Source organism: Oryctolagus cuniculus, chromosome 2 (genome assembly GCF_051225735.1).
Source record: "Oryctolagus cuniculus isolate XC-2025 breed Fujian yellow rabbit chromosome 2, ASM5122573v1, whole genome shotgun sequence".
Taxonomy (NCBI): domain Eukaryota; kingdom Metazoa; phylum Chordata; class Mammalia; order Lagomorpha; family Leporidae; genus Oryctolagus; species Oryctolagus cuniculus.
Window position 1 is genome coordinate 43,222,896 of NC_142868.1, and position 27,785 is coordinate 43,250,680.

At 57.0% G+C, this 27,785-nt stretch overlaps 1 protein-coding gene across 2 annotated transcripts in view; it reads left to right on the plus strand.

Moving 5' to 3' along the window:
* The window catches only part of FAM167A (family with sequence similarity 167 member A), a 29,577-nt gene extending 11,990 nt beyond the window's left edge, over positions 1–17,587 (plus strand). Inside the window, exons 2-3 of one of the 2 annotated variants that reach the window (XM_008248925.5) lie at positions 2,364–3,129; positions 15,079–17,587. In XM_008248925.5, the coding sequence (XP_008247147.3) occupies positions 2,743–3,129; positions 15,079–15,342 (651 nt within the window). In that variant the 5' untranslated portion in view covers positions 2,364–2,742 and the 3' untranslated portion in view covers positions 15,343–17,587. Of the gene's footprint in view, positions 1–2,363; positions 3,130–7,650; positions 8,298–15,078 lie in introns of those variants that run through there. The other variant, XM_089327195.1, reaches the window with a different exon arrangement.
* Positions 17,588–27,785: the final 10,198 nt, after the last annotated feature.

Below are 27,785 nucleotides of genomic sequence, written 5' to 3' on the forward strand. Positions count from 1 at the left end.
TGGGGCCGGGAGTTGAAGCCAGGCGTGCAGATGTGAGACGCAGGCATCTTAACCACTAGGCCAAACGCCTGCTGCCTTTGGGAATTTTTTTAGGGCAGCCCTCAAACTCTGAGGAGGAGGGGCTGGGTCAGGATCAGGTGACTGTGTGCCAGGGCCCCACTCCTTGCACTTGCCCACACCTAGCCTCAATGTCTTCCTCTGTGAGATGGGCTTATTTTGCCTGCCCCTTGGGGCTACCATAGGTTCAAGCATAGCATATTGTTGTACACACAGGGTTTCCATCAAGCTCAGCAGATCCAGGGTCATGATGAGCTCCCTGGCACTCCTGGTAGTGCCCCAACCTGGCCATGTGATGCCACACACTTCAGCGCCTCCCCCCAAGAGGAGACCCTCGCCTCGCAGCAGGGGACGCCCTTTGCGTGCTGCATGCCTGCTCATCACTCTGTTCCCCATGGGACCCTCTCCAGAAAGCTGTGCTGGATGAGATCAGAGTGTCCTTGTGCATGGAAAGGGAGCCTCTAGGGTGCAGCCGCCCTAGGCACACACAGCATGGATTCTGGCACCACAGCCAGGAGGCAGCTGGCACCTGAGAGGGCCCCATAAAGTGGCTGACGCTTCTTCCGTTTGGGGAGATTCCGACTGCGAATGTACAGGATGACCCCCATGCTAAGTCTTCAGAGAGCCAGTCCCCAAGATCTCATTTTACAGGTAAGGAAACAGGCTTGGCGGGCCTGCCAGGACCTCAGGCTAGGCCGTTGGGTGCCAAGTCCAGTGTCTCTATCTGGGGACCAGTAGTTCTCAGCCCCAGCTGCACACTTGGGTCAAAGCAGCCCCGGGGTGCTGCTATCCAAGTCCCAGCCCGGACCGGTGGAGCCAGAGGCCCCAGCAGGTGGAGCCTGGGGATCAAGATGCTTGTGAAGGTTGCTCAGGGGGTTCTTCTCCAGGCAGGGCTGGTTGCCTTGCTGTCAGTCAGTGTGGAATCTTGGGGAGAGTGGCAAGACGTCGCCTGGTCAGACCTCTGTTGCAGGCTGTGGTTCTGGAAGTGGCTGTAACAGGGAGCCCTGCTCTTTGTGTTGAGTATCTCTGGGGTTGGGTGGGGAGGAATCCCACACCTCCCGGGGTGGCCCAGCCTCGTCTCCCATCTGTCCATTCCCATCACCCCAACCAAGCCAACTGCAGCGAGTAGGAATCTTTTTTTTTTTTTTTGCAAAGATTTTTTTGAGCATTTGTAAGTTGGTAAAAATCTTTCTTCCTTTTCTCAGCACACACTGTGGCTGCTGGGCCTCTTGTGAGTGTCCTTTAAGTTTCATCTTGGCCCTTGGTCTGTGTCCACTCACTCACTCCTCCAGGTGCACTCCTCCAGCACACATTTGCAGATCTCACCCTGAAAGCCAAAGGCTCATCTGCTTGGCCCACGTCAAACGTCTCCACCTGCCTGGTCCCTTGTGGAGGCAGGGATGCAGGGCTGGGTGGTGCAGGGCTGGGCAGTGCAGGGCTAGCTCTAAGGCAAGGCAGCGGGCATTGTGGCAAAGTGGATTAAGCTCTGCTTCCAATCCAGCTCCCTACTGATGTGCCTGGGAAAGTCGCAACCCCTACCACCCATGTGAGGGGTGGGGGCAAGATGGAGTTTCTGGCTCCAGGCTTTGGCTTGGACCAGCCCCAGCCATTGTGGTTCATTTGGGAAGTGAACGAAGGCATGGAAGATCTATGTCTGTCTGTCACTCGGCCTTTCAAATCAATCAGTCTTAAGAGGAAAAAATGACAGGCCTTGGCTTCTTCCTCCTTGTGGGAGACAAGGAGGCCACGTCGGAGCCCCGGCTCGAGTCCTCGCCAGGCAGGTGCTGCTGTGTGGGCACGCTGGGGAAGGTGAGCCGTATCCTTCTAGAACAGGGAGTCCTGAGCCTCCTTCCCTCTGCTGCCGCACTCGGCTGGCTTCCTCATCTGAAAAGGTGAGGTGAGGCTGTCAGAGTGAGGCCCACCCGAGCATCAGGGCTGTGGGGCTGGACGGGGGGGTGGTGGTGGGGTGGTGGCTCCTGTGTGACGCAGACAGACCTGGGTCTGGGAGGGATCCGGGACGCTCGGCCAGGGGACCACCCTGGGCTTGTTCCCCCGGGGTTTTGCTGGGCGATCTTGGTGGGTCATTTAGCCTCTTGGAGCCTCATGTGTAAAATGGGCATAAAACCATCACTACAGACTTGGCGCTGGCGTTAGGTATTGGAGGCAGAATTGCCTTGGAAGGGACAAAACCCTGCCCAGTGTACCAGCTTATCGTTGGCTTCTCTGTATCGAATCACCGGGTGGAAATCGCCTGCCTTGGGGCCTGGAGGAGATGGGAACTGACTCGGTTCTCCTCCTCCCTGCAGGGCCAGAGGCTGGAGCTGGCCTGCTTCCCCGCCCGTCTCCGAGCACCTCCAGGACGGACAGATCCCCTCTGCGAAGGCTGCTTCCGAAGACTCCTACTCATGGCCGGCCATTCCTGCCTTCGGTGAAGGGTGACACCCACGGGCTTCCAGGACAAGTCACGGGCCCTGAGGGGACCCTCTGGGGCTCGCTCCACATACCCCCAAGGCTGCAGGTGCAGCCCAGCCTCAGAGACCGACTCCTGTCCTGGCAACGCCCTTGGACTCCGTGGCCCCAGCTGGATGAGGCCCATCAGGAGCAGGACCCACCCCTGCCACCCAGCCAGCCTCCCCCAGCGGCCCCCGCCACCTCCTAGGCCTGGCTGCCTGGGCAGACTGTAGGATGTCCATGCCCCAGATCCAAGTAGAAGAAGTAGGTGGGGAAGAGGGGCCGGTGGGGGCAGCTGCACCGGCCGACGACCACCTCCGGAGCCTGAAGGCCCTCACCGAGAAACTGAGGCTGGAGACCCGCAGGCCGTCCTACCAGGAATGGCAGGCCAGGCTGGAAGAGCACACGTGGCCCTTCCCGAGGCCGGCTGCGGAGCCGGAGGCCAGCGCGGAGCAGGGGGAGCGTGCAGGGGAGGAGCCCCTGCCCCCACAGAGAGCGCCCCAGCAGCTTCCCACCCCAACCGGCAGTGCTGGCCAGGCCGAAGAAGGGCCCCTGGCCCCGGGCAAGCTGGAGGGCTTTCAGAGCATCGATGAAGCCCTGGCCTGGCTCAGGAAGGAACTGGTGAGTGGCCGCCCCCACTGAGCCCCCAGAAAAGAAAAGGTGCCTCTCTCTGGCTCGCTCCCACTGGGTGCTTCTCCCCCATCTCTGACCCTCCCAACTGTGCTCCTGTGACCTGTTGGTCAAGGGGTGGCCCTCTCCATGTGGTTTCAGGGGACTCAGCTGTCAGCCCCTGATGGCCGGCAGGGATGGAGGCAGCAGGTGTTCAGGTGGCTCCATCTTCCCTTCCCAGCACCACACCCGGCCCCTCACACTCTCACCCCGGGGCTTCTAAGGACCTCCTGCAGTGTAGCTGCCCCTCCTTTCTTCCTGAAGGCCGCTCCTCCTGCCATCTGCCCGGCTGCCTGCAGGCTCTGTGGGCACTCACTGGGGCGCCTTGGGGTGACCTTGGGGCGGGGGCTCGCGTGGGTCCCAGGTGTAGCTGTGCGTGCTGAGACTCTAAGCAGTGAGTGGTGGGCAAGGAGCAGGTGGGGCTGGTGTGACTTATCACGCCTGGGGTGGAGTCTGGGGGTGGGGAGGAGTCCCCCGGAGGTCAGGGCTGGGCTGAGGGTAGGCAGAGGGAAGGTCGCATTTGGGCTGGGAGGAGCAGCATGGACAGTTTCTCTGGCCACAGGCAAAGCAGATTCCCATCATGGATCTCTCACCACTGAGAGAATCTGAGCCTGAGCATGGCAGTGGGGGCGGGAGCTTCGTGCCCTGCCCCTCCCCAGGGGAGAACCTCTGGTCCCTGGCTTCGTGGCACAGCCAGGCTTGAAGCTCACCCTCCCTACACTCTCACTCCTGCCCTGACCTAGCACCTGGGGCCCAGGTAACACCTGCCAGGTCAGGCCAATCTGAGGCTAACTGCCTTCCAGAGCCAGCATTAACTCTTGTGGCGACAGGGTAGGAAGAGGTCTGCTTGATTTGTTTTGCAGAATCCTGAAAAATCCAATTCCCGTGGGGCTTGGAAATAATGGGGTTCGGGGCAGGAAGAGGCTTAGGGACTCGGGTGTCCGGTGAATTGGGAACTTTTTTGGTTGAATCCCTGAGGCTGAGAATGCTTCTCTGAACATGCCATTCTGTCGTGTCTGTCTTCAGTAGCCAAAGCGTGTGTGTGCTGCTGGCTTGCCTACAAGACCGCACAGTGGCTTCTTGCGCCACTGGGTGCTTGTGGGAGATGGACAGGCTGCACCCTAGGGTGGACCGCGGAAGCTGGTCCTTGGATTCCTGAGGCTAATCCGCTTTCATCTCTTTTCATAAAGAGGAACAAAAGCATTTATATTAATTAGCAAGGACATGTGTGGATTTGGGGCTCCTTTGAGATTTTACTGTTTCTGGAAGCAGAGGTGTTTGCTGTCTAAGTAAGTTAGTGTTCCCTGTGGGCATCCCTTTGGAGCAGTGATTAGAGGAGAGTAAACCAGTAGGGACTTCCCAGAGCTCCTCCCTGTCAGCCTGAGGACCAGGGAGCCTCCTCTTCACCCTGCTTGTGCCTTAGAACCATCCGGGGAGTGCCCAAGCCATGCCCAAGATCAATCAAATGAGGGGCTGGGGTTGGGGTGATTCCCAGCTTTCACGCGCTTGTGGGGTATGGGCAAGGCTGGGACCTCAGGAGTGTGCTCAGGACTCCTGTCGGCTGAGCAGCACGAAGTTTGCTGGCCGGGAATAGGCAGGCGGGCAGGCAGGCTGCGCCCCTTCCCCCAGGGGAGTGTGGAGAGTGGCCCTCCAGCAGGGCAACAGGGACTAACTTAGCTGCCAAAGCTTCTTCAATAGGGAGGGGGTATCAGCATGCATTACATGTGCATAGGAGTTTCCACTCTGCCAGCCACTTGTCCGAGCTCCCAGGGGTGGGTGATATTAGTGATGACAGGCTTGTCCTTGAGTGTTTTGGGTGCGCCAGCTACTTCAGTGCATCATTCGCCCCTTTCGATGGTCACATTGCCTTCCTGGGGCCCCTGTTTTCCAGAAGAGAAGGCGGAGAGAGGAATGCAACAAAAATGAGTGAGAATGGTGACATTGGAACCCTGGCCCACGGGGTTGCCTTTGCATTGCTACGTAGCAAAACAGATGGCCCACGGAGGATGCTACTTGAGTCCTGAAAATGTAAATTCCCAGAGGCAGAGAGAGAGAGAGAGAGAGAGAGGGAGAGAGAGAAGTCTTTATCCTCTGGTTCACTCCCCAAATGGCCACAGCAGCTGGAGCTGGGCTGATTCAAAGCCAGGAGCCGGGAGCTTCTTCTGGGTCTCCCATGCCGGTGCAGGGACCCAAGCACTTGGGCCATCTTCTACTGCTTTCCCAGAACATAGCAGAGAGCTGGATCGGAAGTGGAGCAGCCAGGACTCCAACCAGCTCCCATAGGGCATACCAGCACCACAGGCAGAGGCTTAGCTTACTATGCCATAGCGCCAGCCCCTCAGTTATGGTTTTGTGCCCAGCAGGCCATCTTTGGGTCTCCTGGGAGCCATGATGAAACCAGGGAGGCAGTTAGCAGCGTGGCTCAGTTCAGAAGTACATCTGTGGAAGCCTCCCTGTCTGCCTGTGTCTCCACTAGGCCAGCTAAAAGACAGAGTGACTGCCTGAACTTGACCTATTTCCAAGGCAAGGAAGCATCTGAAAGCTCCCTCAGGCTTTCCCTCCTGGTTTCCCCTGCCAAGAAGTTGATGGTAGCTGCTGATGCCCCCAGGGACCTGCCAGGGGATCACATTTCTCTCCATGCACTGGGGACACAAGGAAGGAGGGGACCCCTAAAGCCGGTGACTGGTGCTCCTCCAGCTGAGCCACCCTGCCACCTCCGGCGCCCAGGTGAACATGGAGACTGTCGCCACCTGGCTGTGGCAGGCAGGGCTCTGGGCTGTGCACTAGGTGGCTTCAAGCCCCCTGACGTCTCTAAGTCGGGGTCCAGTCTTGCTGTCCCTGGACGCAGTCTCGGGGTCCAGTGTAGTGGCCATTGTGCAGCCTGCTGGTTCCAGGGCACTCTGGTCCGGAGGCTCGCAGTCACCAGCTCTGCCTCCGCAGGTGGCCAGGAGACCGGGGTGGGGGTGATGTCTCCGGCAGGGATGAGCTGGGAAGGGCAAGACCCCATGCTGCAGGCCTGTCTCTAGAACATCCCGCCTGCACCTCTGCTGGGCTTTAGTGCTGGAGCTGGCTCCGTGGCCTGGGGCCTTGAGCATCCATCACTAGAGGAAAGGGACCCTCTTTGTGAGTTGTGACTTCAGTCATGCACGGAAGGTCCCCTGCCACCCTGGAGGAGGTGCTTGGTCTGTGCAGTGCCAAAACCAAAACAACATTCTGGCTTCCTGATGGATCATCTGTATGGGAAGCCCGGAGTCGGCAGATCTTTGCCTTTTAGTTTCACGCGGGTGTTTGATTCCCGCAGACAGAGCCCCCGGGAAGGTGTTTATGATGTTGGAGAAAGGGGGAGAAACCTGGCAAGTTCTCGTCTTCCAGGGCCTGCCGTGGCAGGAGGCCTGCAGACGGGACTCAGCCTGCTTGCCAGCCAGGAGCCCTTGCCCAGTTAACCCTCCCTTGCCCGTGCTGCGTATGACTCTGGGATGTCCAGGTTCAGTCGTGGCCACTATTTCCTGTATCTGTTACCTAGTACGGCCAAGGGACAGGGCACAGCCAGTGTCTTCTGATGGAGATGGAAGGGATAGAGCCACGGCAGTTCCTCCCAGCCAGGAGCACTGGATGTTTCCCAAAGCACTTTCGCATCCTGCATCTGGTGAGAAGACTTGGAAGTGTTTGCTGCTCCCATTCTACAGATGAGAAGATTGACGCTCAGAGAGAGGACGGCCAAGGTCCATGCTAGGATATGGTTAAACCAAGACACAGTCCCGCACCACCTGGCTGTGGATCCAAATCCCTCTCCTTTGTGCTAGACACATCAAACATGCAAGTCAGTGGGGCCCCGGGCAGTCTGCATGAGTTTCAGCAACTCTGATTACAGAGCAGATCCTCGTGCGAGGTTGCAGAGGCTGCCAGCGGCGCCCTTGCCGACCCTTCCCAGGCCTGGGCAGCTGGCTCGTCTCAGCACCTCCCGGGCAGGCCCTCGCCGTGCTGGGGTTTCACTCACAAGACAGTCCCTTCCAGGCATCTGTTTGCCCGAGGTTCCGTCTTCCCAGCGGGGCCTGGGGCTTTCACACACACACGTGCCCAGAGGTGCCCCAGCAGGAACGGCTGTGCCAGAGGCCCAGCAAGAGCAGCCCAGCCCTGGCACTGGTTGTTTAGCCCCCATAAAGCCCCTCTCCCCACCTGCTCTCCAGGGCAGCGGCGGGGAAGGCGAGGGAGTCACCAGCCCCATGCTGATGAGCCCCCTCCTCTGCTTCGCCAGCCCTCACCAGAAGGGCCGCGCCTCCATGTCAGATCTGGCATTACCAGCTCTGCGCCTCCGGGCCAGCTGCTTGGCAATGAGGATAGTAACAGGATCCATCAGTCCTGCTGGTGAGGAACAATACGATGTCAGAGATAAGGGGTCAGCGGGACAGTGGTGGAAGCTGAGGTTGGTGACTAGCTCTGTCTCCAGAGCTGCTAGGGGACAGAGAAGGAGCAGGCAGGGCCGCCGCATTCAAGAGCCGCCACCTAGCAGGAGGCATCGGAGCGTGGGGTGGGAAGGAACAAAGGAAACAGAGTGCGTTGCTCAGTGGTTCTGATTATGTGGAGGGATAAAGTTGAGCTAATATTTATGGAACGTCATGTCCTGGACCCAGGGCTTTATGTATGTGTGTGTTTAATTTTCACCAGAAGTGGCATGACTGCATGCCCATTGGATGAGTTAATTATTATCAATATTTATCTAATAATTGAAGGAAGTATTATCGATAAGAGGGTGTTATGCCCACTTACGAGATAAAGAGGTTGATGTTCAGAGGCCGGGTGACTTTCAGGGTCACGTCAGCCACAGGTTTTGCAGAAGGACTTTGAGCCCGTGAGCTGCTGCTCTGTTCTCTACTCACTGCCTCTGCAGGGCTCTGAGGGCGCGGAGGTCAGCCTGGGCTGGGGTCAGGTCCGACTTCTCCAGGATGCTCCCAGCCTGGACTGCTTGGTGGGTTCACTGACTCGCTTATTTATCCGGTGTATGGTTTCTAAGCCCCAGAGCTGTGCACCAGGTACTGGCGTGTTGCCCACGCAGTCTTATATCTTCTTGGGTGTTTCACAGCCTAGTGGGGAGACGGATGATGAACAGGACCCATGCCACGGTGAGTGTCGTGTCAGAGCTGTGGCAGGAGGCACCCACGGCTCAGGGGAGGGCGGGGGTCATCCAACCCGTGGGATGGGACTGGCATGAAGGATGCCAAGGGAGGAAGGAGAAGTTGTGGGGACCAGACAAAGCCCCAGTGTGACTGCACTGCAGGGCTTGACAGGGCCAGGATCGGGGAGGGGAAGCCGGAGAAAGCAGAGCAGAGCGGGAGGGTCGGTCGAGCTTTTTAGAAGGGGAGACCTGCCTCTCAGTGGTGGTGGAGCCAGGGAGTGGGAGGAGCCTGGCTGAGGGCCCGGTGCAGGGTGCGGGGTGATGGGCTGTGCTAGCCTGGGCCTTGCCCAGCCAGCTGATGGCAGCCCCATTGCTCCTGCTCTTTGCTCAAGTGCACCGTCCATCCAGTGCGGTAGGGGAGAGGCCCCAGCCCTGCCCACAGAGCTCATCTCCCCGGGGGCTGGGCCAGGCCTGGAAGCCAGGGCCCCGTGGGAGGTCTTCAGGGCTTTTCACGGTGGGCCACCACGTGCCCCTGAGGGTCAGCCTGTCTCCATGAAGCTGGCCGTTTGGCCCAGAGCCCTTCAAGGCTGCAAACTCAAACACCTATCACCTCAGCCTACATTCGCTGCAGAGGCTGGAGTTCCTGGCGGTTCCTCCTGCTCTGGCCCAGCTCCAGGGCTCTGGTCAGTCCTCCCCCACCCCGCCACCAGCAGACAGCTCCAAGGGGAGCCCAAGAGCCCTCGGAGGGCAGGGCCCACGGAGCAGTCCTCTCCCTGCGCTTTCCTTCCCCGTGTGCCAGCTCAGGGGCCAGAGCCGGCACGTCCCCTCCCCGCCCCGGCTCCGCGCCAGGCCCGCAGCCGAGGAGCAGACCTCGGTGAACCTGGCTTCTCTGGCCTTGGCTTCTCAGACTCGCCCTGGTTTCCGGGGCAGCTTGAGGAAGCTTCCTCAGGAGCTACCGCCGCCGTCCAGCTGCCCTCTCCCCTGCCCGTGTGAATCTGGTGCTTTCCCGGGGCCCAGCCGAGCTCAGCGCTGTAACGGAGTTAAATCGGCGCCGAGACGGGTTGAGAGACTGCGGAATTCGAGAATCCAGCGGCGTTACCCGTGAGAACGGGACGCATGCGCCCTGCATTTGGTACCGGTCTCTGCTGTATCAGAGACGGCTCGGCACTTTTAGGCTGGGATAGTGCAGATGCGCACCCTGGAGACAGGGACGGGACTCCCAGCAGTGCGTTCTGGCCTCCTCTAGCACCCGAAACCAGTACCATTCAACTTCCCCAGCTGCAACTGCTCATTAAACACACACACACACACACCCTGCCCCGTTCCCCTCTTCTAGCCCCTAGCCACCTTGTGCTGCTTTCTTAGTCTGGCTGCTCTAGGTACTACATTTAAGTAGAATTGTAAAGTGTTTGTCCTTTTTTTTTTTTTTTAAAGATTTTTATTTATGTTATTTGAAAGGCAGAATCACAGAGACAGTGGCAGAGAGAGACAGAGTTCCTCCATCTGCTGGTTCACTTCCCAGATGACCGCGACAGCCAGAGCTAGGCCGATCAGAAGCCAGGAGCTTCCTCCAGGTCTCCTATGTAGGTGCAGGGCCCAAGGACATAGACCATCTTCCACTGCTTTCTCAGGCCATAGCAGAGAGCTGGACAGGAAGTGGAGCAGCTGGGACTCGAACCGGTGCCCATATGGGCTACTGGCACTGCAGGCAGCAGCTTTACCCACTACACCACAGCGCCGGCCCCAGTGTTTGTCCTTTTGTGACTGGCTTCTGTCACGTAGCACAGCGTCCTCCAGGTTCATCCAAGTGCCGGGATTTCCTCCGGGAAAGCTGACCAGTTCTCACTTGTGGACAGCCCACATGATGGGCCTCCATTTGCCTGCTGATGGACACTGGGTTGCTCCCGCCCTTTGGCTGTGGTGAGTGAAGCTGCCATGAAGGTGAGCGTGCAGGTGTCTGGGTCCTGGTCTTCCGCCATCTGCCGGCCAGCGGAGTGGCGGGGTAACTCGGTGTCATTGAGGACCCAGTGTTGCTCTGTAGCCTTTGGTTAACTCCACCCAGCTCTGTGGCAGCTCAGTTCTCTGCTCACCCCTGAGAAAAGTGCCAGGTAGAAAAAGCCCAGCCAACCACTGACACTCCCACGAGCCCTCTCTGCTCTCTTGGACCATCCTCCTCGCTTTTTCTCTTTAAAAAAAAAAATACATTTATTCAAAAGGGAAAATGACAGGGAGAGACAAAGAGAATCTTCATCTGCTGGTTCATTCCCCAAAGGGTCCCAGTGGCTGGGACTGGGCCAGGCCAGAGCCAGGAGCCAGGAGCTTCTTCCAGGTCTCCCACAGGAGTGCAGGGGCCCAAGCACTTGGACTATTTTCCATTGCCTTCCCTGGGCATTAACAGGGAGCTGGAATGGAAGTGGAGCAGCCGAGACTCGAACCGGCACTCGTATGGGATGCTGGCACTGCAGGTGGTGGCTTAACCCCCTGCGCCACAGCACCCTCTCGCCCCTTCCCCCAGTGCTCAACACCCCCTCTCCTGCAGCCCCTCTGCACACCTCACTGACAAAGCCCAGGAAATCCCTTTCATCCTTTTGCAGAGCCCTATAATTACTGCCTCTGGTGCCTTCATCCTGCCCTTGGGACTGTGCCCTCTACCTGAGAAGCAGCCCAGGACCAGGTCCGGGAAGAAGCCTTCTGTCTGCCCCAAAGAAACAACCTCAGCTGGCAAGAGCCAGGCGGGGCCCACAGCACGGCTGTATCCTAGGGGCCACCGTTGCTTCCCTCCCCTCCCCTGCCGGGGTGCTGTCAGCCCTGGCCGTGCCACCTGCCCCCTTTCCTCCAAGTTCTACGCCCTCAGTATGAAATTTGCTGGAATAACAGGCTGAACCTCTGAGCACCAGCAAGTGCCTTTGTAAACCCAGAGGAGCCCCAGGCCGCCCTGGGCTGGCGGTGGGGGCGACTGGGAGTTGGCATTTCCTGCAGTTGAGTCTTTGCCATGGACAGCTGCCAGCCCACACTGCAAGCTGAGTCAGCAGGGCCGGTCTCGGGTCCTCTACTGAGGCTGCAAACCGGGAGGTCCTGTGTTGCGTGCCCCTAGCTAGCATGGCCCTCTCTCGGGTTCTTATTGTCTGCCTTGCTCTTCACAATCCCTGCAAGGGGTGTCTTCCCCTTTTCTGTCAGTGAGGAGACAGAAGTTCAAGGAGCATTTGTGACTTGCCCAAAGCCGCCCAACCCTGGAGGAGAAGGGCTCGACTGGAACCCACACCCTCATTCAGAGCCGCAAGCTTTCTAACTCTGCTGTCTCTGAGGCCCAGCTCACCCCCGGGACAGGACAGGAGCTAGCGGCCACTGCCCTGGGCTCCGGCAGGCCCAGCGCCACCACTCACAGGCTGGGCAGCCCCTCGCCTTCTCCAAGAGGGTCTCTTCATCAGTAGAAGGGACCACCTGGGGTGGGAGCCGCATGGAGGGGTGTGTGGCAGAAGCCGAGCCCGTGCTGCCATCGCTGCCACCCAGCGCCCCTTGGTGGAGCTTGGAGGGAAAACAGCCCCAGACCTGTGCTCTGAACCACTCACAGCCTCTGCAAGCTTCACGCTGGGCGAATCTGGTGCCAAGCGCCATCTTGACTGTCTCCAGCCAGCAAAGACTTAACGTCCATTAAGAATTTCTAGAAATGCCTAAGCATTTCTCAAACACCTCTCAGCCAAGCGAACCTGGAGGACCTGTTGCTTGGCCATTCACAAAAGGACGATGCCGTAGGCTCCCACTTGTTGAGGCTCCTGGAGCAGGCGGAGTCCCACATAGAATGGGGGTTGCCAGGGCTGGGGGAGGAGCGTCTGTGTTTCTTGGGTGCAGGGTTTCAGTTTGCGGATATGAGAAAGTTCTGGGATGGATGCTGGGGAGGATCACCCAACAGCAGACAGTCAAGGCTGCTGACTGGACACTGAAAAATAATCAAGATGGAAGCTTTGTATTGTACTAGGATTTTTCTTTTGAATTCTGGGGAAAAAAATGAAGCCTCTTAGCCCTGCATGTCTTGCTTGGGTTTCTTCAGAAGCAGCGGGAACCTGTTTCTACATGGAGTTGTCTTGATTGCAATAAACTCTTAACCCAGGGCTCAAGTTAGTGTGTAAGGTGCGAGGTCACTTTGCAGGATCCCTGTGCCGCCCGCAGAGCAAACGAGAGTGGGTCCAGCACTGCCTGCGGTCCTGGTAGGGCTGGGCAATGCTGCTTTGCATGGGAGGTCAAGTCGGACATCCGTTTGTATTTGGGGGTAGTCACACGACGCGGTATCTGTTCTCAGCTTCCGAAGGTCAAAACCTGTGGTGAGTCCTAGTGGGGTGCTTGTGTTCTCAGAACCAGCACCTGCCGAGGAGTCTGCCCAGTCCAGCCCCACCTTCTGTTCGTCCCGGGGCAGAGCCCACAGCCCCAAGGAAGCAGGCATTTTACTGCGCTTCTTTCCCTTAAGCACAGCTGAACACATTGAAGCTGCTGGATGTGCGGCGACTCCACATGGGAGCGGAGGTGTCGGGTCCACAGAAGTTGCACATATGGGCTGTGATCACCCCTCGTTCTAGAGAACACCTATGCGTTGCTGTTTCCTGGTTTTGTTTGTTGTATCAGGCGTGGGGGAAGAAACTCAGCCACCTGCTGGTCCAGTCCCCAGATCCCTACAGTGGCTGGGACTGGACCAGGCTGAAGTCAGGAGCCAGGAATTCAATCCAGGACTCCCACATGGATGGCAAGGGCCCAATCACTTGAATCATCACTGTGGCCTCCCAGGGTCTGTATCAGCAGGAAGCTGGAGTCAGGAGCTGGAGCCAGGGACTAAACCCCTGCACTCTGATGTGGGTATCTTAACCAGCATCTCAACTGCTGGGCCGGATATCTTCCCCTGTTGAGTTTTAAAGCCTGAATTGTTCCCTGACCTTCGACAGAATCTATCACTGCAGAAAGCCAGCCCCTTTCCTCCTTCCTTCTGTGCCCACCGCAGACTGCAACTCACAGACACTCAGACACCCGGTCAGACCTGAAATCCTTCAACTTTTAAGGATCTTTGCAGACCAAAGTTCCAATTCCTGAGGCCAAAGTTCAAACCTAAACCACAGGGTTCTCAGCTTTTCAAGGAGATCTGGCTTCAGATTCCACAGTACTGCAAAGAGCAGTGGTCCAGGCAGCGCTCCCAGACTGGGTCCAGCAAGGCTGTGCCTTGGAGCTGGCGCCACCTTTCTGACAGATCTGACCCCATAGCCTTCAGCAGGGTCTGAGTAGCATGGGGCTCAATTCCGGACACAGGGGCTCCATAAAAAATTAGTGAATGACCAGTCACCCATGGCAGACCACCATCGATAGTTCAGTGCTACGCTGGGGCAATAGAGCTGATTGGCAGTAACTTTGAGTTCTGATGCCCAAGGATTGAAATGTAAGCTAGAGAATTGGGGCTATGGATGTAGATCCTAATTTTGCCATTAAAAACCTTGCTCAGCCAGCGCCGTGGCTCACTTGGCTAATCCTCCTCCTGTGGCGCCGGCACCCCAGGTTCTAGTCCCTGTTGCTCCTCTTTCAGTCCAGCTCTCTGCTGTGGCCTGGGAGGGCAGCGGAGGATGGCCCAAGTGCTTGGGTTCCTGCACCCGCATGGGAGACCGAGAGGAAGTACCAGGCTCCTGGCTTCAGATTGGCGCAGCGCTGGCCGTAGTGGCCATTAGGGGAGTGAACCAACGGAAGGAAGACCTTTCTCTCTCTCTCTCTCTCTCTCTCTCTCTCACTGTCTAACTCTGCCTGGCCAAAAAAAAAAAAAAAGTTCTCCAAGCAATTCCTGCTGTTTTTCTCATCTATGAAATCAGGTCGACAGAAGTGTAAAGAAAGAAAAAACACATTGACAAGCTCACTGAGGAAGACCCTGATTCTTCTACTTTGCAATGTGTTCTCGTCCCAGCCTAAATGGGGAATGTGAGAACTCTCATTCATTTGCATAACCACAGGGAGGGTCCTCTGGAATGTCATGGCTCAGTTTTCTTTTTTTTTTTTAATTATTATTTATTTATTTGAGAGGTACAGTTGGAGGGAGAGACAGAGAGACAGGTCTTCCATCTGCTGGCTCACTCTTCAAATGGCCGCAACGCTGTCATCCCGGTCACATTCCCTCCTTCCCACCCAGAGGAAACCATGCTCCTGACCTTGGTGTTGCCCATTCCACCACTGCTTCATACTCTTACTCCTTCTGAACAAGGAGAACGCTGTTTTTAAAAGATTTACTTGTCTGAAAGGCAGAGTTACAGGGGTGGCAGGAGAGAGAGCTTCCATTCACTACTTCCCTTCCCAGATGGCTGCAACGGCCTGAAACCAGGAGCCAGGAACTCCATCCAGGGTCTCCCATGTGGGTGGCAGGAGCCCAAGTACTTGGGCCATCTTCTGCCTTCCCAGACGCATTAGCAGGAAGATGGATTGGAAGCAGACTGGTCAGGACTTGAACCTGTGCTCCCAGGGGGTGCCGGCATAACCTGTTGCACCACAACGCCAGCACCAGAACTGGAAATATTTTTAAGGCAGCCCAGACATCCACCCCTCTCAGAAGGATTTGGACATTGTGGCTAACCTAGCTCAGTGTTGTTTGCAGGTCACACTGATGTCACCTCGTTGAGCTGAGAAAGTTCTCGTGTGTCTCCAGGTGGACCAACTGATGGCCCCAGGCCTCAGTGAGGATGCCTATGAATGGGCCTGAGCTTGGTGGGGACCACATAGCTGTGGCCCCCTATGTAGTTCTTTCCTGACCACGCGCCCCCCTCCCCTTCCAGACGGAGATGCGGCTGCAGGACCAGCAGCTGGCTAGGCAGCTCATGCGCCTGCGCGGGGACATCAACAAGCTGAAGATCGAGCAGACCTGCCGGCTGCACAGGAGGATGCTGAATGACGCCACCTGCGAGCTGGAGGAGCGGGACGAGCTGGCCGACCTCTTCTGCGACTCCCCGCTGGCCTCCGCCTTCAGCCTCTCCACGCCGCTCAAGCTCATCGGGGTCACCAAGATGAACATCAACTCACGGAGGTTCTCTCTCTGCTGAGTGGGTGAGGGGGCCGGGGCCGAGTGACCCCCTGGGTCTCCCCAAGGCCTGCAGGCAGGTGCTCCCTCAGGGACCCGGCTGTGGATCCCTGAGTCTCCATGACCAGCATTGGTTTGACACCCAAAGAGCCCCGCAGAAGGGCTGCTCCCTTCTAATGTTCCCTGAGAGCTGGGGTCCCTCTCTCCAGCCCATTCCTGTCCCCAGGAATCACTGGTGCTCTAAACTGGGGTCCCCAAGGCCCCCTGCCGCACTGGAGAAATCAGCTGTGTTAGATGCACATGCATAGAGCGCTGAAGTGGGGGCACGTGGGTGGGGCCAGCATGGGTGCCCTCCGTAGCCTCCCCTGGCCCTGTGCGCTGATCACAACGTCCACAGAGACCGTGGCTGTCTCCCACAACCCTGGCGGAAGCGCCTGGGAGATTGCTGGTAACGGAACCAGGCAGACAGTGAACAGAGTTCCGGTACCTGAATTCTCCTGCTGTGGAGGGCCTGCGGCAGGGACCCAGGTGGATTCCCAGGGTGTCGCTACACCACCTACTTATTTCCCACCCCAGAAGCCGGTCCTGAGCCTTCCCTGAGATCCTGTGCCTGACCTAAACTACTCCTTTTAATTGAACAAGACTGTTAGGAATGTGTTGCTAACCTGCTGTTGACTGTTGGTACAAATGGGAGCTTGTTGGGTGGCTCGCGTGCAGGGGTCGGGGTCCCATTTCAGGAGTGTCTAGAGGATCAGCAAGCTAAGAGCACAACCCACTAGAGAGGCCGGCCCAGTGCAGCAACACGGGACAGCTGGCTGATTCCTGGCCAGTCCTCTTGTTAACAAAGGAGCAGGGTGAAGCCTGGGGAGGGAACCGCTCCCTCGTGCGCATGGCCATGTAGTGGTTGTAGAGTATCGGTGTGTGGAATCCTTTGTGTTAGGTTGAACCCTGGAGATGGGCCTGGTGTTTTGCCAAACCTACAGACCGCCAATCCCTCTCCTCGGCACCCACTCCCACCCACACCTCCCACTGTGTGCACTTGGGAATATCAGGGTACCAGGAGCACAGTGCCTGGGCGCTGGGCCCCAGGGCACGTGGCTGGTCACGTGCCTTGGGCTAAAATGCACCACAGCCTGTGTTTCTCATCTCTGCATCACCACAGCAGGGTCCAGTCCGTGACCCGCCTAAGGGAGAGGCTGCCTCTCCTGCGAGGACTTGGAGTGCAGGGAGCCCAGTGAGTGGCTCTGTAGTAGACAGAAAAGAACTTGGTCTCCCCCTCGGGATGACAAAGAGCCCGAGAGCTGAGGTTTTCCTTGAAGGGGGTAGCGCAGTGTCGCTCGGATCCGGCAGCCCCCTGGCGCCCATCCTGCCGTGTCTGAGTCTGTGCCATCACCATGTGCTGCCAGTCTTAGCCACCCTCTGGGCGACACACACTCATCCACTCACAGTACAGCGAACACACAGAAACATTCCCGGATCCACGCAGGAAAACCCAGCCCATATTTTGAACAAATGCCATGTTTTTTTTTTTTTCTTGTTAAAAATCAGTCATTACGGTAGCAAAAAAAAATTGGATTCATCTGAAGCTGAGCACTGGCCGTGAATGGGCTCAGTCTGACTGATGTGGAGGCGGCCCAGCAGGGTGGGCACCCAGCTCACCCGGGGCTGGCCGCCTGCCTGTGTACCTGCCCTGCCACAGGGAACTGAGACCACACTTCTCTGGGTGGGCTGGCGGTCTCAGCTATGTGCTCAGTCCCTCCCAGGAGAACGTTTGTCTTTGGAAGAGGAGGAGGGCTCAGAGAAGAGAAATGGCGGGGAAAGATGGTAACTGCTTTCCTGTACTTGGTGCAGGGCCCGTCAGTAGTCTCCTTTCCGCAGTGACACAGCTCACCCCTTAGCCAGCTTTGTGTGGGCCGAGAGACGTCTCCTTCGTGGCCAGCGGCCTGGCCTCCCGGCGTATACAGTCCTGTTTGCCATTGTCCGTGTTACTCATCATCTCTCTGCTGCCCAAGGATCCCCGAGTATAGAACTCGGAGTCTCCCCTAACCCTGCCGTGTGTGGTCTCCTGCCTCCGCATTCTCCGTAGCAATCACAGAGACCTGGGGAGCCTGGCCTGGGCCACGACCTACCCCTGTAGCAATACCAAGTGCTATTACATAATCAACTGACAATTTATAGCGTTATTTTTATGATTATTTGTTTCTACATTGCTGTTAGAGAAAGTGAAATAAAAATATTTGACAAGACACGCATACAAAGAAGAGAAATTGATCTCCTTTTGGCTTGTCTCTGTTACAGCACACACAGGGCTAAGCACTGTGAAAGAAAGGATGGATGGATGGATAGATGGATGGATGGATGGAGGGGTGAATGACTTCAGCAATCAGAGGAAGGTATGGGAGGAAGGGAAGATTCACCAAAATCCTCCTCCTTCCTTTGGTGAGCCTCCCCTCGGAGGCTTCCTGGGGGTTGGCACCAAGCTGTGGCTCAGGAGTGCAGCCTGGGTCTCTGCTCTGCACAAACTTGTCAGCTAACAGACGCAGGCGGCCCAGCACACTTGACAAAGCAGGCCAGGAACGGCATTGCTCTGAATGGGTCCCGTCTGCGTGTTCTCAGAGATGGTATGAGCGCTTCCACGCCGGTGGGAGCAGCCTTCTCGCACTGCCAGGCGGAGGAGTGAGCACGGTCTCTGACCATCCACCAGGAGCTCACAGGAGAAAGTGGCCACTTGGCCCGTGGGACGTGGAAATCCACCGTCCACAGCGGCACGTGGTTCAAAGGATGTTTGTGAAGCTGCAGGGCCACACATAAGGGAGACTGGTGGCCTCCAAGCACGGAGGGTAATTGTAAGCTGCACTGAGAAGGTGAGACGGGAGGCCGCAGCCTCGTACGGAGGGGCTGCTTTTCCAGGTGACCAGGGAGTGCTTGTCCCAGAAGGTGCTGTTTCAGATGGACACACAGACAAGCTCGGTTGCAGGCCCAGGCTGGAGCATGGCCTGGGGGGAAGGGGTGGGCCGCAGAGCCGCCAGGTCGGAGTGAAGGGTTGGGGGTTGTGTCTGGCTTCCCAGGAAGTCACTGGAGGTTCTCCAGGGATCTATGATCTGTTTGAAGCTCCAGCAAGATCCACGTAGAAAGGCCTGCCGCTGTGTGGAGTGGGATGGGAGGGTGGGGGGTAGCATGGAGCCGAGGCGGAGCCCAGCAGGGCATGAGCAGGTGGTGGAAGCCAACACGGGCGTGACTTGGCCAGGAGCAGCTGTGGAGGGGGAGGAGAATGAACCGCGTCCCTGGGCATTTACTTGGGGATGCACTTTCGAAGTGAAGCCATTGGGGAGCGCTGATAACTTGGATGTGGAGTGCGGAAAACAGATTCAGGCTGGTGTGCGGTCAGCAGATGGATGGACAGCAGGCGGGGTGACCCCAACGGTTCTGTTTCTCATTGTATATAAATGCCAATTATACATTGATGTAGGGAGTGGGCTGGTCACGGGGCCTGGACCTCAGGGAAAAGGCCAGCATTGGAGTCATATATTTAGGAGTATGGATTCCAATGCTTGGACACCATCTAAAACACTAGACCTGGATAAACCCATCCAGGAAGGGGGTGTGTGCATGTAGTGGAAAAAGGGGCTACAAACAGCATCCTAGGGACCCCAACACCTACTGAGTGATTGATTTTATCAGTGTTGGCAGATTGCATGTATTTGTGGGGTACAAAGCAGTGCTAGGCTTATGTAGACCTTGTGAGATGCTTGAATCAAGCTAATTAAGATCTCCTCGGATACCTGCCACATGTCCTTCTGTCTCACGCACACACTGTACCTTTGACTTCCATCTCCCCACTCCCCTCCCTCCCCCGACACCTCCCCCCACTCCCAGCAGCCACTTTTCTGCTCTCTGCTTCTGGGATTTCAGATCTTTGAAATAAGTGGGAACATGCATTCTGGGGACTCCAACACTGAGAGGCCTGCTGGAGAGAGAGGAATAGGAGAGGAGACCTGGAAGGAAGAGCCAGGAAGGTTGAAGGAGGACCGGGGGCACAGGCAGCAGGGAACCAGCACACGCATAGAGCGCCGAAGTCGCGGGCTAACGGCGGCCTTGAGCAGCCACGGGCTGCCTGACCAAGCGCCTTCCGGAAGGACCCATTGGAGGGGGAGAGCCGTTCCTGTGAAATGCTGCTAAGGACTTGAGTGGGAAGAGGACGGAGAGAGACGGAGGCTGGCTTCACAGGTTGCCCATCGATGAGGCTGGCAACAGACGGACCTGGGCAGAGGGGAGGACAGACGGCCTGCTGTCTGGGAGCCGGGAGGGGGCCGAGTGCAGGCAGCTGCTGTGTCAAGCGGCTTTGCTGTAAAGGGAGCAGACAATTGGGAGGTGGGTGAGCACAGCTAGGGAAAGGAATGGCTTGGGGTCTTCTCACGACAACCTGTGACGTGCCCACAGCAGCAGGAGGGGAACGACAGGTGGTGCCTGAGTGGGAAGAGGGCGTCTCAGGAGGTGGAGGCCCGGGGCCAGGTATAGGGGGAGGAACAGGGACACTCCCTCCATTGTAGAGAAGGGAGGCAGGGGTGCAGGTGAGGGAAACCAGGGCCAGAACGAGGAGGGAACCCTGGGCGGGGACTCCTGTTTTCTCTATGAAGAGAGCGGAGTGGAGGTTTGAGGAGAAAGAAGTTTTCAGAATAACTATCAGAGTGGGTAAGTTAATGTGTGAGGGAGGGGTCACTGGGTCATCTGGGCGCTGGCTCCCATCTGACACACATGGCCCTGACTGTGAGGGGCACCCCCACGGCCTCACTGGGAGGTTTGCTTTCCCACCAAGCCACAGCCGTTCCAGTACCCAGACCAGGCGCACAGTGGGAGACAGGATTGGCCAGGGAAGAAGCAAATGTTTTCCAAGGTGCTTGTCGTATAGGGCTGAGTGGGGTGGGGACGACGGAGCGCAGGGCACAGGGGCAGTAGCGATGGACAGGCAGGGTTGAGGGAGGCCTCAAGGCCATCTGGAAGTTGCTAGAGAATTCCAGAAGGAACAGCAGGTGGTGGGGAGTGGAAGTGACACACAGCGGGAGGCTGTGTGACATCTTCCACAGCCCCAGCCTGCAGCTTCGTTAGTGAGGACAGTAGACAAAATTGGCTTGGGGTAGGCATTTGGCACAGCTGTTAAGATACCGCTTGGGGTCCCCACGTGCACAGCAGAGCGCCTGGGTTCCAGTCCTGGGTCCACTCCCAGTTCTGGCTTCCTGCTAATGCACACCCTGGGAGGCCACAAGGGATGGCTCAAGTATGTGGGTCCCTGTCACACACATGGGAGAGCCAGGTTGAGTTCCAGTCTCCTGGTTTTGGTGTGGCTGGTGCCACTGTTGCCAGCAGATGGACAATCTCGTTCTCTCTCTCTCTCTGTGTCTCTGTCTCTTTGCCTTTCAACTCTGTCTGGTTGCCTTTCAAATACAAATAAATACATTTTTTAAACCTGCAGCTCCCAGAACTTCCTGAAGACCGTATCTGTCTTACTGGGAGCAGGGGATTTGAGCTATTCCCGTGCACGTCCCCTGTGGCTCCCCGGGAGGGCAGAAGCAGTCCCCTTTGCTCATTCTCCACGTCAGAGGCCAGCCCTGGAGCCTGTGGTCTCGCGGCTTGGGGAGGCGGCTGCCATGGGCTGCTGGGGCGACAAGGGGCTTGTAGCCGAGCGGGCCCTGGCCACGCACACAGGCTGCCCAGCCGAGGCCCTATCTGATGGGAACTGCCGAAGGCTAGCGTTGCCAAAGTGGCTATTTTTAAATACGCTCTTTGCGTATTTGAAAGCAAGCAGCTGGGGAGGCAGCGAGGCAGTCTCGGGAGGAATCTGAAAAGAGAGCTCTGAACTGGTGCTATGGCGCAGTGGGTTAAAGCCCCAGCCTGCAGCGCCGGCATCCCATATGGGCACCAGTTTGAATCCCGGCTGCTCCACTTCTGATCCAGCTCTCTGCTATGGCCTGGGAAAGCAGTGGAAGATGGCCCAAGTCCTTGGGCCCCTGTACCCACATGGGAGACCTGGAGGAGGCTCCTGGCTCCTGGCTTCAGAATCAACTCAGCTCTGGCCATTGCGGTCATTTGGGGAGTGAACCAGAGGAATGGAAGACCTCTCTCTCTCTGTCTCTACCTTTCTCTGTAACTCTGTCTTTCAAATAAAAAAAAAAGTGAGAGCTCTGAAAGCAGTCACCCACACTCAGGGCGGGCAGAGAAGCCTGTGGTGTGCACACCTCGCAGCGCCAGGGCCTGGCGGCGGGAGAGAGTCCAGCAGGTTCCGTGCGGCTTAGCACGCCGCTGGGAGTCTCTGAGACTCTGTTACACAGACAGCCCAGGGTGCTGCTCTTCTTACCCCCTCCTCCTCGCAGGGCCACGCAGGAAGGGACACTTGCTAAAGGCACTTCAGGCGCCGCGGGAAATCTTAGTGGGAAAGGACCAATGTGCCTCCCTCCAGTAGACTCACCTGCCCAGCTGAGCCCGCGCAGACCTTGAAGACAGCCCTCGGGGAGCTGGCCTCTGTGCCCCTTAACCCACTGTGCTGGGAGCCTGGCCAGGAAGGGGTACAGGGTTGGGGGTAGCACCTGCCCCCTCTGCCAGGGTGTGGGTAGGAAAGCAGAGCCACTGTCAGTCTTCCAATGAAGGGAAGGAGCTGATGGCCGGAGATGCAGGGGCAGGCAGTGAGGGTGCGGGGAGGGCTGCTCGAGGGGGGGGGCTCCCACAGCTCCTTGCGGGGGCAGCGGGATGGCAGCCGGCTCCGCAGGAGGCGTCTGTGGAGCCCAGGCGGTTCTCTGGAAAGAGCCTCCTGTGCATTGCCTGTGCCTGCTGCTGGCCCCTGGGAAATAAAGGCTCCCCTGGCTGCTGCGGGATGGACCGCGCCCTCCGCCCGCTCCTGTTAGAGCTCTGGCCCCGGGACCTTAGAACCAGCTGCATTTGGACGAGGTGCGTACAGTACAATGGGTGGGCACTAAACCAACGTGACTGGCATCCTTACAGGAGATTGGGACATAAACACACAGAGGGGAGGCCACATGGGGCCCAGCGGGCAAGGAGAAACCTCCCAGCTGCACCTGCGAGGGAGGACACCCAGCCTTCAGAACCGCGCGCCCGGCTGCTTTGCCACGCGGAGTCTGAGCCAACACGTAGCCTTGCCTTTGCTCTCAGTCCCTTCCTCTCCCTCCCTGGCTCTGCAGGTGTCTCCCCGGAAGTGACGGGAGCCTCTTCTGCTCACGTTCCTTTGGCTGAAACAAGTGGCCCCCTCCCCGCCCCACTCCCCCAGGCCTCTGGGGTGGGGGTGGGGGTGCCAGCTTAGCCTGGGCTGGGGTAGCAGCGGGCGGCAGTAATCACTGGTGAGGTTATCAGTCACCCCCTCCCCCCAGGGGCCCACACAGCCAAGGACACTTGGGCTGGGAGGGGCTACTTGCGTTATTGGCAACTGGCAGCACACACACAGTGACGCGATTGAGCGTGAGAAGAAAAGGGGCTGGCACTGGGCACAGTGAGTTAAGCTGCCCCTTGGGGTCCCCTCCCAAGTCCCTGCTACTCTGTTTCCCATTCAGTTTCCTGCTAATGTGCACAGGAACTTGGCCCCCTGCCACCCTCGTGGGAGACCAGGATGGAATTCCTGGTTCCTGGCTTCTGCCTGGCTATTGTGGGCATTTGGGGAGTGAACAAGTAGATGGAAGATCTCTTCTCTCTCTCTCTCTCTCTCTCTCACACACACACACACACACACACACAAAAATAAGTAAATCTATAAATAAGTATTTTAAAGAGATGACAACTGCTGTTAACATTTTCAACTTCTTCCTTTCTACCTTTATTTGTTTTAAAGATTATTTATTTATTTGAAAGGTAGAGTTAGAGAGAGAAGGAGAGGGATCTTCCATGCACTGGTTCACGCCCCCAAATGACCGCAACAGCAAGGGCTGGGCCAGGCCAAACCTGGAGCTTCATCTCGGTCTCCCACATGGGGGCAGGGGCCCAAGCACTCAGGCCATCTCTACTGCTTTCCCAGGCGTGTTAGCAGGGAGCTGGATCAGAAGTGGAGCAGCCGGGACTTGAACCAGTGCCTGTATGGGATGCTGGCACTGCAGACAGCGGCTTTAACCACTGTGCCATAGTGCTGGCCCTTACTACCTTGACCATGCTCTAAATGCACAGTAATACAGTGATGTCTTCGTGTACGGGGAGACACAGGCTCTCACAGGGAGGCAGAGCACACCCAGGCCCCTGATTGCACCTGCTGCCGGCCTGTGGCTGTGCCCAGCTGGGCAGGAGGAAGAAGCTTCTTCCTCAGGACACCCCCACCCCCTGCAGGGGACACCCCCACACCCCGCAGGCACCCACACGGCAGTCTCCGGGTGAAGGGCACAGCCCTCCTGCCCTGACCCAGTGTGGGGAGTGGGGACAGGAAACGGGGCGGGGAGGGTGGGCAGAAAAGGAGACGGCACCTGCGAAAGCAAAAGGGGAAATGGCACCAAATCTGAGACCACAAAGCAGCCTCCCCTCCTTCCCTTCTAGAATGTTCAGGTCCATTCTAAGAACAGGGCCCAGGAATGACAGCTTCTGAGTCTGAGGCTGGGGGCAGGAGCGGATCCCAGACTCAGCAGCCCAGCGGGAGTCCCACAGCCCTGACCCGTTCCGCCAGTCTGGGCAGCCCAGCCAAGTGACCGTCCAGCCCCCTCGCGTCCACACTCCAGGTCTGGCATCCCGGCCACCTACAGTCCCCCTCTCTCCTCTCTTCTGCAGTCTTTGGCCGGCCTCCTTCCCCCACAGCTCAGCATGGGGCCCAAAGTGGGGAGGGAGGAGCTTCCTGTGGCCTGCCCCCTTCCTCCTACCCCCTGTGCTGCTCTGCAGAGACCTAGTGAAAGGAACCATCATAAAAATGTCTCAGGGACGCCTCTGTTTAAAAGATCCCGGCGGGTTTGGTTGCCAGCAGGCGCCACAGAGAGTGTCCCTGAGAAACCCTCCAGGCAGTGGCCTCCAGGGAAGTGGCTGGGAGGCCAGGCAGGGCGCCCTCAGGGCAGGGCGAGAGAGACCGCCCTTGCCCACGAATTGCAGGGGACAGGAGGAGACCTGAGCTCCCGGCAGGTTCTCCAGGCCTCTTAGGAGCATCTCCCACTGCCCAGGGCAGGCTCCCTCGGGATGAACACACACTACCCCAGGACGCAAATGAGCTATGCCTGGGACCAGTCACCCAAAGGCCAGCCAGTGCAGGGGTGAGGCAGAGCCACAGAGAGCAGTCAGGGGATGAATGATTCCCAGTGATTACAGAATAGGGGAGACAGGCTTGCTGTGGTGGCACGTGGCCCTAAGAGGCCAGGTCTGTTGACCCTGGCCCCGGGCAGGGTGGGATGCACAGGTTCCAGCCGCACCCAGAGGGCACAAACCCAGAAGCGAGTCCGGGCCCTCAACTGCTGGCCGAGGCCACAGGCTCCGAGGGGCTCAGCCGGAACGCGCTGGGGGCCTCCTAGCTTCTCAGCCCGCTTGCTCTGCGGCCCTCACCCCCACTGTCTCCTTGCCAGCACCACGCGGCAGAGCCCTGGGGAAACAAATCTGTGCTGGTCTTCCCCAGGGACGCCTACACCTTTTTGCCGCCGCGTTGTGTTGGGGGGGGGTAGCCCCATGCGCCCCCTGCTGGGCGAACTGAGGATTCTGTTTACACCGACGTCCCTGTAGCAAAGGCGATCCTTGTTTGTGTTCTTTGCCTTTGCTGGGATGTTCAAAGTTCTGATGCAGTTTTCATTGCTCCAAACTAAAACCTCCAACCGAAGTACACTGTCACCATTAACTTCTACAAATAGAAGGATCTTCTAAAAGTTCATGGAAAATGCAAGTGATGAAAAACTCGTATGGATTTCAAATGTTTTTGCAACAAAAGTAAATTTAAAGTTATTTTTACTTATTTGAAAAGCAGAGTGACAGAGATGGAGAGACACAGATCTTTCATCCATTGGTTCACTCTCCAAATACCTACAACAGCCAGAACTGAGCCAGGCTACATCCAGGAGACCAGGACGAAATCCGAGTCTCCCATGTTGGGGGCAGGGACCCACGTCCTTGGGCCATCATCTGCTGCCTCCAGGGTGTGCCTTAGCAGGGAGCTGGATGGGAACTGGGGTGAGACTCAAGCCTAGGCACCCAGATATGGGGTGAATATTGCAGGCAGTGGATTAACCCACCGCACCCCATACTTCGATTCCCTTTTCATGAACTTTTTAAAAGTATCCTCACACTTTTTATTTTTTCTTATTTTTATGTATTTGTTTTTATTTTTTTGAAAAGATTTATTTGAAAGAGTTACAGAGAGGGAGAGGTAGAGAGAGAGAAGCCCTCCATCTGCTGGTTCACTCTCCAAATGGCTGCAATGGCCAGGGCTGTGGCAGCCTGAAGCCAGGAACCAAGAGCTTCTTCCAGGTCTCCCTTGTTGAGTGTAGGGGCCCAAGGACCTGGGCCATCCTCCACTGCTTTCCCAGGCGTTTTAGTGGGGAGCTGGGATCAGAAGTGGAGCAGCTGGGACTTGAACTGGTGCCCATATGGGATGCTGGTGCCACAGACTGCAGCTTAACCTGCCATGCCACAGCACTGGTCCATATTTGTTTTATTTTAAAGGCAAAGATATATGTGTAAATAGAGAGAGGAGGGGGACGGACAGAGATCTCTCCTGGTTCACTCCCCAAATGCCTACAATATCCAAGGCTGTGCCAGGTTGAAGCCAGGGGCCGGGAACTCATCTAGGTCTCCTACACGAGTGGCAGGGGCCCAAGGACTTGAACCCTCACCTGCTGCCTCCCAGGATGTACATTAGCAGGAAGCTGAAATTAAGAGCGGAGCTGGGACTCAAGTCCAGGCCAAGTGCTGTCTTAACAGCGACATCACTTTTTAATGTCTAGTACATGCCAATCACCATGCCAACTCCAGAAAACAAGGTGATTAGAAGCAGAAAATACCAGAACACTGGGTTCCATTTATGCCATGTTCATCTGCAATTTGTATTTCGTCTCTGCTCTGGAACCCAATCCTTTATAAAGAAAATAAAATGGCCATTATTAGCCTGAAAATGGTGTGATGGATTTCAAAATCTATGGTTTAATTTGGTGCTTTCCTTCTAAATTTCCCAAACTACAGTGCCCAGTTGAGACAGCCATTTTCCACTTTCCCACTGAAAAGCCAGAAACCCTCATGGCTCTCTTCACTTCCTCCCATGTGAAATCCCCAAGGCTTCTCCAGGTTGCCCGTGTGCGCTTCATCCAGTTCCCAAGCTCTAATCTGGTCTTTATCAGCCTGCAGCTAAGAGGCTGGCTTCCTCTTCTCAGGTTGTAACTCCAGTGTTTCAGGCACCCGTCTCTGCCTTGTTTCCCTTGGATCAGAAACAAGATTACCGCAACCCAAGCCTCCCTGTTCCTTACACCAAGATTCCGTGGGAGGGGCTCAGTTCAGGGTGCATTCGTGGTCTTGTCTGCTTTCTTCACCCGGTACAAGCAGCCTCCCTGACTTGCTCCCCTGCCTCCAGGGGGCCACCTTCCCTGCAAAGGACAAGTGCATCTGCACCGGCTTCTCCCTGGCCACAAGCCAGCTACGAAGGGCTCCAGCAAGCAAAGTCCGCGTGGGGGATCCCTGTTACAGTCTACACCCCTTCAACACAAAGCACTTACAAAGGTTTCTGGGGCAGTGTGCGGCCTGGCCATTAAGCTGCTGGTTAAGGCTCCTGACTTGAGCTTCTTGCTAATGAGGCGGCTGAGAGGCAGCCGTGGTGGCTCAGTGGTCGAGTCTTTGCCACTCACAGAGGGATCTGGGTTCCTGGTTCCTGGCTCCTGGCTCCTGGCTCCTGGCTCCTGGATCCTGGATCCTGGCTTCTGGTTTCAGCCTCAGCCGCAGCCCAGCAGGTGTAGATGTTTGGGGAATGAGCCAGCAGATGGGAGATTTTTCTCTCTATCCATCCCTGTGTCTGCCATTTGTACACATAAATTTAAAAGGATTTCTTGAGCTTAGTATTAATTTAAGTTCAAGAAATAATACAACTTAGATCCATCATTTTTCTCAAAACCTTTGTGGATAAATGATTGAATAAACAAACAGTCCAAAAGCCCTAGTTTAGACTTCGTGCGTAAATTGTACACTAACCCAGACCAGCAGAATCTCCATGACCGATCGTGCAGGTCCAGGCTGAGAATCCCAGCTGCACATTAGAATCCATGGGAGCTTCTGTATCCTCGCCAGAGCCGCAGTGAGAACAAGCCAGTGAGAAGCCCTGGGCAGTGGGTTCAGTTCTCCCCCCCCCCCCTCTCCTTCTCCCTCCAATCCCCTTTAAATAACAACTGGCTCTCTTTTCCCCCGTGTAGTCTGCCTCCACAGTTAGATGGTAAGTTTCCTCCACAGTTAGATGGTGAGTTTCCTTTCTAAACCGCAGACACACAGCCCAGTGCCCGCACCGGCCGAGCCTCGGTAAACGAAGGCGAGTAGTCT